This window comes from Perna viridis, chromosome 5 (assembly GCF_037379345.1).
Source record: "Perna viridis isolate PV_CMFRI_1.1 ecotype Kerala chromosome 5, ASM3737934v1, whole genome shotgun sequence".
NCBI classification, from domain to species: Eukaryota; Metazoa; Mollusca; class Bivalvia; order Mytilida; family Mytilidae; genus Perna; species Perna viridis.
Genome location: NC_142449.1, coordinates 6,598,630 through 6,614,424, shown reverse-complemented (window position 1 = coordinate 6,614,424; position 15,795 = coordinate 6,598,630). Strand labels below are relative to the sequence as shown.

At 32.1% G+C, this 15,795-nt stretch overlaps 1 protein-coding gene and 1 pseudogene across 1 annotated transcript in view; both read right to left on the bottom strand.

The window, feature by feature from the left end:
• The window catches only part of LOC148615760 (pre-mRNA-splicing factor ATP-dependent RNA helicase PRP16-like), a 69,203-nt gene that overhangs the window by 42,553 nt on the left and 10,855 nt on the right, over positions 1 to 15,795 (bottom strand). The window contains exons 3-12 of the mRNA XM_088582321.1: positions 13,753 to 13,938; positions 13,454 to 13,595; positions 13,097 to 13,209; positions 11,641 to 11,852; positions 9,233 to 9,418; positions 8,125 to 8,283; positions 7,359 to 7,505; positions 1,636 to 1,716; positions 662 to 823; positions 250 to 396 (exon numbers count right to left, since the gene is read on the bottom strand). Coding sequence (XP_088438447.1) covers positions 250 to 396; positions 662 to 823; positions 1,636 to 1,716; positions 7,359 to 7,505; positions 8,125 to 8,283; positions 9,233 to 9,418; positions 11,641 to 11,852; positions 13,097 to 13,209; positions 13,454 to 13,595; positions 13,753 to 13,938 — 1,535 coding nt within the window. The remainder of the gene's footprint in view (positions 1 to 249; positions 397 to 661; positions 824 to 1,635; positions 1,717 to 7,358; positions 7,506 to 8,124; positions 8,284 to 9,232; positions 9,419 to 11,640; positions 11,853 to 13,096; positions 13,210 to 13,453; positions 13,596 to 13,752; positions 13,939 to 15,795) is intronic.
• On the bottom strand, positions 1,726 to 7,291 carry LOC148615761 (transcription factor AP-2-alpha pseudogene; annotated as a pseudogene).

Below are 15,795 nucleotides of genomic sequence, written 5' to 3'. Positions count from 1 at the left end.
GGAGGAATCTTTGCGCTCTGCCACAGGAGTCTAAATTTCCCAACCCTACCCATCTCTCCCTATTTCCAGTTCCAATCAAAATTTGTCAACCCTGTTATCCTTGTATCCCATCCCATGTCATGTTCAAAGTCTGGATGTAGCTGAAATATTGCTGCTTGGGCATTAAACACCAACAACTATCAAAATCCATGAAAAATAATGTTTTCCATACCAACTTTTGAATTTATAAAATAGGAACAGAATACTTACATCCCTGAGTAAACCAAAAAGTACATCTGTATTTAGAGATCTTTCGTGAGCTTCATCCATTATAATGGCACTATAATGATCTAGATCTGATTCCCTTAGGGACTCTCTCAGTAGGATACCATCAGTCATATACTTAATCACAGTATTCTGGCAATCACAGAAAATTAAAAAGATCATATTTTAATCACAATTACTTCAAGAAAAAGAATATGTATAAAACATTTTATCTTGCTATCTAAAATACAAAAAAGTACCAATCATATACCAGGGGTTTACTAGTGATAAATGAATACCCTTTAAAGGTACACTGATACAAAAGATAAAACTAAGGAATATTGTTCAATAAATACAACAAATGGACCTACATTAGCATGTAAAGGAATGATACATGTATTTAATGATGTTTCATTACCTCAGTGGTACAGTCCTCAAATCTGATGGCATATCCCACCTCCTCTCCCAACTTAACTTCCATTTCTTCTGATACCCTCTTAGCTACAGACATGGCAGCCACTCTCCTCGGTTGGGTACAACCAACCATACCATACTTAGTATAACCATCTTCATGTAAGTACTGTCAAACACATTGGAGGTTTTATTTCATTAATTGAGTCGTAACTCAAATTGTACATTATATCTTTTTACTTCCTGTTTCATTTCAACCAAGTTTTGATCACACCTTGTAATAATATGACACACCTTTTTTTCTATTTGTGCAAATGAAGAATGATTATCCTCAAAGATTCATTTCATCTGTTAATCTGTTCAATATAAAATCACAGTAAAAACCTGTCTAAACTGAAAACCTGTATACAACAGATTTGACATGTGTAACCTGAAAACCTGTCTAAATTGAACAATTGTTCTTCTGCAAATTGTTCAGTTCCATGTTATGTTCAAACAGGTTCCACAGTAGTACAAGTTTTACAGAAATAAAAATGAACATTCTGTTGAGTAGAAGCTCAAATTAAATTGGTAAAAACTTGGATGACAACAGGGTATGAAACCATTACAGCAAGTTACAACAAGAAAAAAGAAAATCTTTTATCATAAAAACAAGTCATTAACAAGGCATCTGTATTTCAGCCCATCCTTATGAGAGGGGACACAATCAACAGACTGAGTATTTACCTGTGTAAGTTGAGATGTTTTCCCAGAACCTGTAACAGACTGAGTATTTACATGTGTAAGTTGGGTTGTTTCCCCAGAACCTGTAACAGACTGAGTATTTACCTGTGTAAGTTGGGTTGTTTCCCCAGAACCTGTAACAGACTGAGTATTTACATGTGTAAGTTGGGTTGTTTCCCCAGAACCTGTAACAGACTGAGTATTTACCTGTGTAAGTTGGGTTGTTTCCCAAGAACCTGTAACAGACTGAGTATTTACCTGTGTAAGTTGGGTTGTTTTCCCAGAACCTGTCTCTCCCACTATAATTACAATGTTATTTTCTCTTATCACATTCAGCAGCTGAAATAAAGCAGTAAAACATTAATATTACACAAATGTTAAATAAACAATCAATATGTTGAAAGTGTCAGGGGTTCAAATTTGCTTTTAAGGGTGGAAGGTCTAGAACCCTCTTAGATTTAAAACATCAAAAGTCAACTTAATGAAAACCAATGGTCCTTAATAGAGTTTCAATGTTCTGTATTGAAGGTCCAGTGATGAAACCAAAGGTCCTTTATAGACTTTCAATGTACTGTATTGAAGGTCAAGTCATGAAAACCAAAGGTCCTTTATAGAGTTTCAATGTTCTGTATTGAAGATCCGGAACCTATCTATACTATAAATCTAAAGACTGTTTTTTGTCCATCTAATAAATGTAAAACCAAAGAAATCTACAAATCAAACTTATATAGGGGTATATTTACTTGATAGGGTACACTGAAAATTTAAGCCTTTTACACTGATTACTGTTTGAAATGATAAGCAATTAGACCAATTAAGAAGGTAGGAAACACTCCAATACCATTTGCTTTAGTTGTATAAGGGTTCTCTTAAAAAGCGTCCAAAAGTGCCTTGGGAGATTAAAAAGTGCCCAGGGAATACATATCTTGAAAAAAAAAAAGACATTTTATTGTTGAACATCTCCTATCCTGGCTTCAATGTAAGAAAAAAATATTACATGGCTGATGAATAACAAAAACATACCTCTGATAATCATGTTATTTCTGATTAGCTAAAAAATTTGGTGAAAAGTCCTTCAATATATATATATACACACTTCAACACATACCACGCTATACTGTAATGAGACAAAGTACTTCTAACCCCAATATACACTGCACTCCCTGTCATGTAAAATTGTAGTTAACAAGTAAAAGGTGACTTGGAAAAGATATCATGTTGTCTTATGAAGAAATAAAAAAAAAATTATTGTAATGAAACAGAGTAATTCCAGCTCAACAGAGGTTGCAGAAGGTTGGAACACCTTTTGATTGAAAAATTTGTCATTGCAAACAAAAGTGCACAATATGATGTCCCAGTATACACCGTACTCCATGACAATGCAATGTAACAATTCCGACCCCAGTAGTGACCGCCCTTTTATTACATTTATTGTATAGTTTCAATAAGCTTCCCACTTTGACTGCCAGAAATATTTGGTGGCCAGCTTAGCTGCAAGTAATGGGGAAATCGTAACCCTTACAGGATGCAGGGTTACGTTATCATAACTACGACCTTACTTCAATCATGTATCACATTTTGTCCTGTGAATAATGTAGCATTCTAAAGTTATTCACTTTTTAGATAAAGTAAGAAAAATGTATACTTACCAGTTTTTATTTAATATTTTAAAAAATGGCTTTTGCCCATTATGCTGCTGTTTTAATATTGATTTTAATTTAATCTGATACCCAAAGTATTTACAAAAAGACAGTAAATGCCTAGTAGAACTTGACTTATCAAACGACTTGAGTAATATCTAGTCCACAATGCAACATCTTCATCATTGGATTTCAGTAAAAACATTTTTTTACAAATTAATACTTTTAGAGTAAGGTTTTTTTTTTTTAAATTCTGTTTAGGCAGAAAAAAAATATTAATTTTAGTTTCCTGCTATCTACCATTTATTTTTTTTTTAACCCAGCCTAAAATATTATGACTTTTTTGGCTCAAGCACCTTTTAAGTCAAGATTGTTGCCTTATTAACTTAATGTAAAGTACATTTATGAAATTCAATAAATTCCTTACTACCTATCCTATTATTTTTTTTTCAAGCTGGTAGCAGGAAACAATACAATAGTTTTGTTTGGCCTTACTTTATAACCCACTGCCTGTGAGAGTCCAGGCATTTCATGTTATAGTTTGTATGGGAATTTTTATAGTTAATTTTAGTGAGAGTTTATTGTTTGAGTTCTTATCGTATTGATATGTTCCACTCGTCTACATTTTTCAGTTAAATATTTTACAGTAATGAAGGAATTCATTTTGGTTTTGTATCTTGCTGCATGTATGATTTACTCTTTCAATGTTTGTGTTTTGTGTATAGATACCAAGTTAACCTATCTATCAATACACACACATTATATAGTTCTACATATGGATGTACTAGTGACCAGCTAAAAAAATTTGTATTAGTTTTTTTCGTCAATAGAATGACTACTTTTTCAAGCTATTTTTGCAAAGTAAGAAAGTATTATTAACATTTTTTCTTGTTTTTCATTTTTTTTTATATCTCAAATTTGTTAAAGTAATAGGTTTAAACAAAGGTCTTACTTATCAATGAAAAATTAATCTTATAAAAAAGTGATAAGTTTTGACATAAAAAATAATTATAATTAAGTTTTTTTTATTGGTTTTCCTTTTTTATTCTGTTTTTATCTCTATGTTACAATCCTAACTCATTTGTATACATTGTCCACTGGAAATAATCTAAAAGTAATGTTATATAAATCTTTATTGTTACAAAATAATTCAACACATCACTGGCAAGACAATTATAACTTAAGGAGTTACAAACTTATTACTCTTGAACCACTAATAAAATAATGATCTGTGAACCAAGAACAGGATAATTGTTATACTGATATCCTTTCCATTGGTATCAAATCATGTCTATGCACCAAGCTGCCTATTTCACAAATATCAAGTAGTCCTAAAAACTTTTGAATCCCAAGCTAAAAATATAACACAATGTAATGGATTTCTACATATGCCCATTAAAGCAGAGCACTTTATACAAAATATACAAGCACTTACAAGGATAAAGCACAATAGTCCTACTATTTCTTATCACTGTCCTGTGGAGAAAGTCCTTTATCTAATATCTTTATCATCTCATTCAGGTAGCTATTGACAGCTGTCAGAGAGGCAACGATTGCTGGTGAGCCAAACCCATGTGTAATGAGACTAAAGTGTGTCAAATGTCTCTGTATTCCTGGTTCTAGGATTGGTTGAGGTTTGGTGTTACCGAGTGGTGATCTGTCTTGGTTGAGAATATCCATAAATTCCTTGAGAATTTGTTTTGTAGCCAGAACCATGTTTTTCCTAGCAATCATTTCCTGTGGATCATTTCTATTGTATTGTCTGATATTGTATTCAGCAATCTGATGAGAAGGGAATTCTGTTTCACATAAGAATCCATAGTCACGAGCTAAACGCACAGCTTCACCTTCAACAAGGGATGTCATTAATGTCACATTAGCTGCTTTCCTCCTTCCAGCCTGTAATGTTAGTCCAATTTGATCAAGTTTAGTTCTCAGTGTGCGACCTCCGTCTTTAGATTTAGCTCTACGAAGAACACCACCAAGTAATGATGCATTTAAACATTCAGGAGGAGATAACCTTCTCTGAATCTCTGCCACTGTCACTTTGTACTTAGATGTAGAACTGAGTAATGATAAACGTCCAGGTACTGCACAGAATATATCACCTGGTGAAGCATGTCTTGATACTAGTATATCTCTATTGCCATCTCCTGGCCGTAGTACTTTAGATAAGATACCAATATCATCACTGCAGCCATCTTCACTACCATCTTGGTTATCCATTCCAATAATTTCCTGGTTGTGATGGATGAATTGTGTGTTTTGATCAGGATATGAATGATGAGATACAGGCAGAATAGCCTCAGGTCTGTGTATACCTGCATATTCTAGTCTCTGTGTGTCAGGTATAGTCATACCAGTAACTTGTTGGACTGACTCATCCTTATATCTAATACCAGAATGTATAGGTGGAAAGCCTGGGTGGAATGTGCTGATTGGTGGGTAGGTCTCAGCTGTGTACCCTGGATGGAACTCTAATCCTGGCTGTTGTAGGTTACTGGGTGGTGGGAAGTATGGTGTACTGTACTCAGCAGGCAGCCTAGGTGGTGGTCCATTAGATGCCACAGAGGTTATAAGCTGATCGATGCCTTCTTCATTTCTATTCTGGGTCTGGTTCTGGTAGTCACTATTGTACATATTTCCATCAGTGGTATTCATCCTCATATGCATTCAGGCAATGAAAGACCTAGCCACTAAAATCAGATTCTGAACAGGTATACAACAGGTATATAAACTTTATAGTTGACAGATTTTGTCTTTTTGTGTTGACTTAATTGATAAGAAAACAAGATATGATCTGACAAAGCTATAATGGGAGTTATATACCATGTCTGGGAGAGGATTTCTCACCTTCTAACAAAACAGAGGAAATCTCATGTCCAGTTTGAGGAATACTACAACTTTCTCATTGTTAACTAGTTAATTGGATTATTAAATTGTTGTATAATTCTAGGTATTTGATTGACTAATTACACCTGTACTCAGGTAGGAAATGGACAACAATAAAGGAGAGATTAATTGAATTGTACATTTTAATTACATGTTTAATTGGAATGTTTAAGTGTAAAAATGTTAGTAGACAGAGAGACATTAACTCAATAATATATGTAATTGTTGCTAAGAAAATAATGTGTCTGTCTGTCTGTTCAACATTGAGCATATCTATTGTTAATAAGTTTTATTTAATTTGTTTATTTGAAAACAATACATTATTTTTGCAATTTATTTAATCTTTACATAATTAAGAAATCCTTTAACTTAAACAAATGATTTTGAAGAATAAATTTATTCAATTTGCTATAAGATTTGATTGCACAAGTTATCAAAGATTGGTAAAGGGGATTTTATACTGAATAGAAACATAAAAATAATAAATATGTTAAGATGTAATTCTAAGGTAAATTAAAATTATACTTTAAAAAGATATTGGTTTTAATATCCTATAAAAATAATAATTACAAAATAACATTTATGATTAACTTCAGTTTTTTTTTTTTTTTTTATAATAGTACAAGAACTAGAGAGATGTTTATTCAGTATTGAGAGTCTATTGAAGACGATCCATGATCTGAGAAATTCTTGAAAAATAGTGTTTTTTAATATCCTTTCTTGTTATTTTTAAATCTATTTATACATTAAAATCTCCCTCTCTGTTTTTCAGTTGTACATGTACATCAAAGTGGGTATTTTAAAAACTAATATCTAGCTAGTATTCAACAGTTAGAATTACTTAAAGTAGGATTTTTGAAGTGTTGCAAAAATTACATTCAAATCTCAAATAACAAAATGGTGATTTTAAATTACCCATTTTTTTTGTTTACAGTATCAAAATATAAAAAAAGATACTTTTGAAAAGGTAAGTACTATTTAAAAATGAATCTTAATAAAGACCTTAAGTGACAAAAAAAAAGACATGATAAGATAGCTCTTTTAGAAAACTGAATTTGATAAGCTAATACTGTTAGACCATAGTGGTATAGAAAAAAATAAATGTACTTATATGAATCTCCTCTGTAGTGCAGCTTGGTATTACCTCATTTAGAACAACAAATATGAATAAGATCCTCCTCTGATATGCAATTGACTTTTCTTACCTCATTTTGAACAAAAAATATGGATAAGAACCTCCTCTGTTATGCAATAGACATTTCTTAACTCATTTTGAACAGCAAAAATGGATAAGAACCTCCTCTGTTATGCAAAAGACTTTTCTTACCTCATTTTGAACAGCAAATACAGGTAAGAACCTCCTCTGTTGTACAATAGACTTTTCTTACCTCATTTCGAACAGCAAATATGGATAAGAACCTCCTCTGCTATGTTAAAAACTTTTCTTACCTCATTTCGAACAGCAAATATAGGTAGGAACCTCCTCTGTTGTGCAATAGACTTTTTCTTAGAGAAGTCACTAGCTGCTTCACTGTCCTTCATTATATCAGCAAACTTCTGGTCTTTTTTAAAGTCATAATCTCCTCCTTCTGCCTCCTAAAAATTATATTAAAACAGTTCAGATAATCAAGAGAATTTTGATCTTTCTCAATGTTATGTTGATCACATGATGTCAATAACATGTCAACAGAAAAAGTAAACCTATTACACTTCAATATTTTGACAATATTTCTAGATAAAATAATAGGTGAACCAAAGCACAAAATATGCCCTTTCCCCTTTATTCTGTGTTTGAAGTTCCCTAACTCAAACTGAAACAAACTAACATAATTTAAAAACATAATGAATAAATGCCTTCCAATAAAACTAATATTCTTCAAAAGAAATCCAATAAAAAGGGTTTTTGACTTAATGTACAATGTGGGAATCATGATACATCTTTAAAACATGCTGTATAAAATTTACTACAGTAAAAACTACAGTGCCCAAACCCTTTCCACAAAGAAAAACCTGTTCTATTTACACAAAGGATTTGGTTTACAAAGGGTCTACAAGCAACCTAACTGATGCTTGGTTTCTTGTTTATTCAGAGGTTGGTTTCGACAGGTTTTACAAATTCAGAATACCACCCAGTCTTACACAAAAAGTAACAGGTTTTACTACATTGTCAATCTCTAAGGTTTGTGAAATCTAAGCATAAGAGCCTTACACAAACCTTATCATCCTCCTTTTTGACTCCCATAATTTCTCCTATTTTTGTACCAGCTAATTCCCAATGTTTCTGTTGAGATTTCTTTCTCTCTTTCTGCTCCCTAAAGGTTCTAACTACAGCACAACCCTTCTTAGATACAATGGCCATATCTGATGTTGGGTCCTATAGTAGAAAAAAAAGACAATGTATATATGATCCTTAAATTTGCTAAATACAGTGAAACTTATCCAAACCGGTTGTTTTCAAAAGTCCTGGCCGATATACCTTAAAACCTGTGTGTTTAGTCTTCAATAGACTGGCCACCCCCTAAAACAGTACATCGGCCGGTTTTTCAGAGTTATTTCAAATAAAAACAACCCCTCAATTCTGGCCGCCCGGTTATTGTTCACCTGTAATAAATGTGTCAACAAAACTGTAAATGATTACATAATATTACGTTATTAATAATTCATTCACTGACTGGTTTACATTTCATCAGTGGACAGATGATAATTGAAAGGGACAGTAGTTTAAACAACAAATTTAATCCAGACATTACATTTTGTCACTGGTTGGCTGTTAATTGGTGTGTACACACGTCAGGCAACCGGGGTCATTTAATAGTACGATCTTTACGATCTTTTACCTGTCAATTAATATGACTTGTGCCCAAGCCAAAACAACATAGGGGGTGAAATTATTAAGACTTTGTTGATAGGTAATTTACGAAAACAATACAAATAATTAATAGTATACCACCAATAGCCCCGTGATCTTTAATACACACTCTTTCAAAACCGTGAAAATTATTTAGTCGGCAGTACCGTATATAAAATCAAATCATTTACAAATGATGCAAGCTTTGAAATGTAATAAAAGGCCAAAAGTGTTGAGTTGGCATTAAACATGTCTTGACCAACAAACTGACAAGGTGTAAGATTATAGAACACATTAATGGAAACAGCTCTTAAAATGCATTGCTATTTTTCACAAAACCGGCCACCCCAATAAACCGGCCATTTTTTCTTGTCCCAGTGGTGGCCGGTTTGGAGAAGTTTCACTGTATACAATAAAATCTATATTTTAAAATACAAACGCCTTGAAAATAAAGTATAGATCTCCTGAAGCCTACCTTGACTGGTACAACAGGTTCTGGTTGTTTGGTGAAGACAATTCTACCATCCAAAAATGGTGGAACAATATTATGCACCAATAAATGCACCCTGGCTTCATTCTCCTCATCAAAGTCTTCATCATAGTCAGTTTTTGCAACAACACCTGACCGTAACATTCTGTTTGTTTCCCACATTTCATTGTCCTGAAATATTATATTCCACAATATAAGTTCCAGGTCAATTGTACTTGTCTTTAACTATTGGCTAAGAAAACAATAAATAGTATCTTTATATGCTATACATTTGTACAAAAAGACAGACAAATTGTGTATTCAATTTACTATTTAAGAAAAAAATGCACATTTTACAAGTATTTCTAGGATGACTTAAAGCCATGTTTTTTTTCAAAAGAGTTATCGAAGACATTTTGTTATAAGTGATATTTGAATTTTTATAACTTTGATTCCCTTAAACATGGGGTCTTAGGTTGAGTGAATAACTAACACATCTACATGATACATTGTTTAGGATTCTTATTACAGTCAAACCTCCTTAAGTTGAAGTCAAAGGGACCAGGAAAAAATGTTTGAGTTACCAGTGGTTCAAGTCATCTAAGGTTGAGTATAATCCGATTGTTTCTGATGTTTTAATGACTCACACATGTTGTATTGCTTGTACATACATGTTTACATGTTCTTCACTTTATCAGGGTACTTTGTGGAGTCTTCTTTATCATTTCTGAATGTAACTTTTATATGTTGTGTATTAAATGTGTTATAAATTCTGAGCAAGATCGAATGTTTAAGGGAAATTCTTATTTAAATTATTTTTTCTACATTGAACATGTCATTTCCACATAACAGGTTGCTTTGAATAACTCAATATCAGGAGTACTGTCAAACCATATGTACTATATTACAACAATTAAATTTCAGATTTACTAGCGAAAACACAGTCGTAAAAATACATCATTTATTATCATCTGTTTTGTGTGTAATTAAAAAATTGGACATCATTCCAAAATTTACCACCATTTTTTATCATTATCATAATATCTGATAACATCGACGATTTGAATTCTGAAGTGTGATTATTCAAATTCATTTCTTTTTACTATACACAAGCTTTTTTGTCTTACTCAAAAACACAGGTGTCAATGAATAGTTACAAAGCCATGCTTAATGTTGTAAAAACACACTTCAGGAATCGTTTGTAATAAAGCAGTCACTTTTCTTACTAATTAGTTCACATCAAGATCCCAAAGTTAATTGACCTCGAAGTCATATCAAGGGATGGATTGATAACCTTGAGTTATCTAAGATTTCCATTCAGAGTTCAAGTCATCAGAGGTAAAATTGTATTTGAGAAAGGGATTTTTTGCCAGGACTGTCAAATTAGTTCAAGTTCTGAGATTTTGACTCATCTGAGTTGACACATCAAGGTTACACTGTATTTACCAGCAACATGTGTATTCTTATATGTATCTGACACCATACTTTAAATTTTTAAACACTGATAAAATGTAGACAAATAAATTTTTTAAACACTGTTGTAGACAAAAAAATAAGCATATATACACCTTACAATTTCTGGACAAAATCTTTTCAGACAAATCATGTGTACATAAGATGATCTCATTGGTACAATGATAAAGATTTATATATGACATAAAGTCATAACAAGGAATGATATAAAATATTCAACTATTGATTCACTGGTCTCAGTTTGATAGGATCATTTCCTAGAAAAGAGTGTTTCTAAAAAAGCAGTGGATGCTTATCCTACCGGTGCACCTGGTCCATGCTCCCAGTTTTTAGAGGAGTTCAAATTGCTCATTTGCTTTTGTTGCTTTGTATGTATGATTTTAGTTACTTTATTTTCTTTCTTTTCTTTTCCATGTCTGGTCTTTGTCCCTGGATTACATTCTTTTGATTACCCTTGGTTCCCTTGATTACACTTCAACAGATTTTTTCAAAAATCCAGTCAGCCAGGAATGTAACTTCCTTAAGGAATGTTTCCAATTTTTGAACAACTTATACAAAATAACATGATTTGTTGCAGTTTACTCTTCTATTTATAAGAAATGTATACTAGCCCAAACCATCATCATTCATATTGTTTTGTATATCCACTTCAAAAAATAAGAAAATCCAATACAATTTCTCATCAAGTCAAATCCAAATATTAAGAGTTTGTTTGATATAAAACATAATTTTAGTTTTGGATTATTTAAATCACAGACTGTGGACCTGTCAACATTAATGCTGTTACTGTCCCGAAGCAAGTTATACAAAATAACTGGGTTTGCTCAAAGTGGAGCTACCAATCAGAAAGCTTGTTATAAATGAAATAAATTACATGTATCATTTAAAAGCGAAAGAGAAATATAAAATACAGTGCATCAACTAAAATAAATTATTAGTACCTTATGAATCTGCCTTTGTTTGGCAGACATTTTATTACGTTTCTTTTTTTTCATCTCTTCCTCCTTTTTCTTGGTATATTCATCAGATGTACCAGAGAAAGGATTATGTTCATCATCGTAACCTTCATCTAAACCATACCACTCTCGATCCAATCGTTTTTGTTCCTCCTCCCACTCCAAACGATCCTCTTCAGATCTGAATTGCTCTTTATCTGAACAAAATATAAACAAACAGTCAAAAAGTTTAATATACTGCACTCTTAACCATGTCAAAAAAGTGTATAAAAATGAAGTGCAATGGCAGAACCTCATGTAATTTTCTCCTAAATCAAGTCTGGTCTATATATTAGGTACTATATAAAATGTCATTTCTAAAAATTCCTGTAAATTTTGGGTACAAGTATGATAAAATGTTTTGTAAACTTGTCAATATACACTCTCTTAGACAAAATTTTGTATATGACTGTGATGTCATCAATCTTCTTCAATGATCTGAATTTTGATACAAAAATTTAATTATTAGGAATGACTGTTATGTTTTTTTCGGCCTACTTGAAATAACCTCAATACATGTGGCACACAGTTGAAAATAACCTGTTACACAGGTTATTCAGTGTGCCCGTGTGATTGAGGTTATTTCTTCATAAAACGAAAAAATATAACAGTCATTCTTTAAACAAATTTAATGCCATAACTCTTTTAAAAAAATATCTGATTAAAGTACAATTCAAACTTAATCATTAACTTATCTATAACTGATATACAAAGGCAATATTTTTTTTATTCCACATGATTTTCACATGAATTTCAAATAGTTTTCACCTGTTGGAGCAGGTAAAATTCATGACAGTAATCTTGAGAAATTCATGTTAATCAAGCCTTCACATAAATTTCATATAAACCTTTCACATAAAGTAAATGTTAATTGTAACTTCACATGAGAATCACATTAACTTCATTTGAGGTTAATTTCACATAAATTTCACAAGAACAATATTTGCCTGTGTAGATATACATTTATAATATGAGGCAGGTGTAACCTGTAAGAGGACCATGTTTTACATTGAAATTTTTATTACTGATTACACCTTTTAGTTTTAAATCAGACAGGATTGATCTTTTCTTCGTAATTTTTAATCTTTAAGATGTGAGTTATAAACAAATAGACATTTTGTTTTTGTTCAATATCCTAACTCCATATAACAGGTCAACTTACTATCAGCCTCAAATCAGGCTCTCAGTAATTCTAAGGTCAAAAGTTCAAATCATAACGGACTTTTGCCTTTGTTATTATATGCAAATAAAGAATCAATATATCTAGCCACTTTTAAAAAACAAGTTTTGAAAGCCAAATGAGAAACAATAATAAAACAGACAGATATTAGGAATCTAAAACAATATTCTCCTTTGGCTCTCACAAGTAGGAGACTTAATAACAACTGATTTGTATGATTACCATTCTCATCTTTATCTCTTGGTGTAAATTGCATTTTCTTTTTATCACTGGCCCAGGAATTATACTTGTAAGTTGGTGTAGGCAATGGGGTCTCGTCAGATTGCCTCTTTTTCCTAAAATAACAATTAGTTTTGACTTTATATAGTGTCTGTTGTGAATTTAGTTGATTGAATCATATTCTACTGTTACAGACATAAACAAAAACTTTCTCATGGAGACCAACAAAATGACCAAATTTGACAGGTCTAATTTCCTTAGCCTTAGAATGAAGCACTACATATATCTTTAACCCACTATCAGATACTAATAATTTTGAAAGAATGAACATTAAAGACTACTGGGTAGAAAAAATCCAACCTATTAAAATCTCTAGAGGATTTATAACTTCTTTCACTGTAATCATCTCCCTTATACGGACCAGGAGTAGGTAGATCCCAGCTTGACCTCTTAAGTGGGGTCACATCTTCTTCATCTTCCCAGTTAGATCTGGATGGTGTATCTGCAAAAACAACAACTGCAATTTTTTGTGTATGTTCTTATATACAGATAACTTAAGAATGTTTTCAAGAGATAATAGAATGGCTGAGGGAAATTATGATCAAATCAATAATGGACCTGAAGTATATTTCACACATTAAAATTTCTTTTATTATCACCTTTGACATGAATATTGGGAGTAGCAGGGCTATCTCTAAATCTTGGTGTCTCATCCCATTCTCTTCTACTACTTCTACTTGTATAGTCTCGTCGTCTTTCTGAATCTCGATTGTCCCGTCTGTCAGAATATCTATCTCTTCTATCATTATCTCTGTCTCGTCGGTCATAGTCTTTGTCTTTTCTATCTGGAAGTAAACAAAATATTAAGTAAGTGGGTATGTGATAATTCTCCAAAGTCTCTAATTTATGCCACCATTTTTTTGTGAATTTTCTTAAGTACTTACTAGTATACACTGAAAAAGTGTATAAAAATAAAAATATTCATAAATGTTGTTGTTAACTTTATATCATAATTATTAGGATATTAATAAAATACAGTCTGTATGTGTATGAGGTTAGGAACAGGGCAAAATACAAGACTTTGCCAAGCATTTTTCATGTCTCACACCAAGTACACATGAAGGCTATACTTTTCCATGATACCCTAATACTGATTATATTCTGCAATCAAAAGAGCGATAAAAATGTTTTAAAATACAGACATAATTGGCAAATTATAATTTATCACTATTCTGCCCGGCTGAATCAATGGGAACCACTGGCTTCATAGTCATCTTAGATAATTATGGATGTGGCCTAAAATATAGGCATGTACACAAATACAACACGGATGTATTCCACACCGTGGATAGGTTTTGTATTTCTATATGAAGGTGGTGATTGCAGGATAAAACTGTTGGAGGGAATGAATGACTAAAATGTTATTGTGAATACATGAGAACACGAAGGATAATTGAATCAAATCTTCTAATATTCTGGGTATGTATGATTTATAGGAAAGTGAATAACCTACATGTAATATGATCACAAGTGCAGACAAATGTTTATATCTTATATCTTGTTCAGTTCACAAGTAAAATTTGTTTTGGGCACAAGTAACCATATATTTATTTTTCATTATTTAAAAAAACATGGTTGCTATTTCAAACAGTAAGCTTGATTTTAAGATTGGTGCATAAATACTCCAAACCATCAGCGATGCCAAATAACAATTATTACACGCAAAGAATAGTGATAAGAGACTGAGTTGGCATTATTTTTCCAGGTTCAAAGGCTATAACTGAGCAAAAACAGACCAGAACAATATTCAAACTTGATCTTTAACTCTCCATGGTAAAACAGTGTATTAGATTATCTAATATTTTTTTTCAATGAGCATGAGAAACTCCCGCGAGTTGAAAAAAATATTTAATAATCTGTTTATCGCTGATTGCTGAATTGTAAGGGATTAATTTTCCTTTATTATCAGTTTCCTGACCTAAATATGTAAGTTTTGTAAGCGCTGCAAAATTTCCTTTCGGGACTATATTTCAGCGACGTGCTACCTGTTGTCACGTATGTTGTACAGCTGTGATACACATTAATGAAAAAAATATTGATTAACTATGACGGTCACGTTTAAATTTGCGGAATAATTTTGAGATTTATTCATTCTAATAGGGTAAGTTACTGTATTTAATCATTTTCCATTGTAGATTAGAAAATATTGCCACAAATTAGCCATAATTTCACAAACAGTAAACAAACAGATGGTTATTGGGTTGTCCAATATTCCTGCGCAGTTGCTTGTATGTCACTTGAGGACATAGAATCTAACGATAATTTTCATTCTCACTCGACTGGTGTGATCAAAGATCAAAGGGATTTTAAACAAAATAGTGATAATACTAAATATCTAATGAATATCTGCAAGCATGGCTAAAAAAGTATGGAAAACCAACATTCAAAACCCTTTAGTTGGATTATTTCCCTTAGGGATCCCCAGACATTAATTATATTCCTTCATGTACATCAATATATGATGCCCCACATTCCAAAAAAGTTTCATCAAAATCTGTTGAGAGGTTTGGAGGAATAGGGCTTACAAGAAATGTGGTTAGAAAGATGGACTGACTGACAGACAGACAGACAGGGTAATTCTTAAACACCCGTAACTTCATATGTGGGGGAAGGGGCATAAAAAAGAGTATTTGCATAAATTT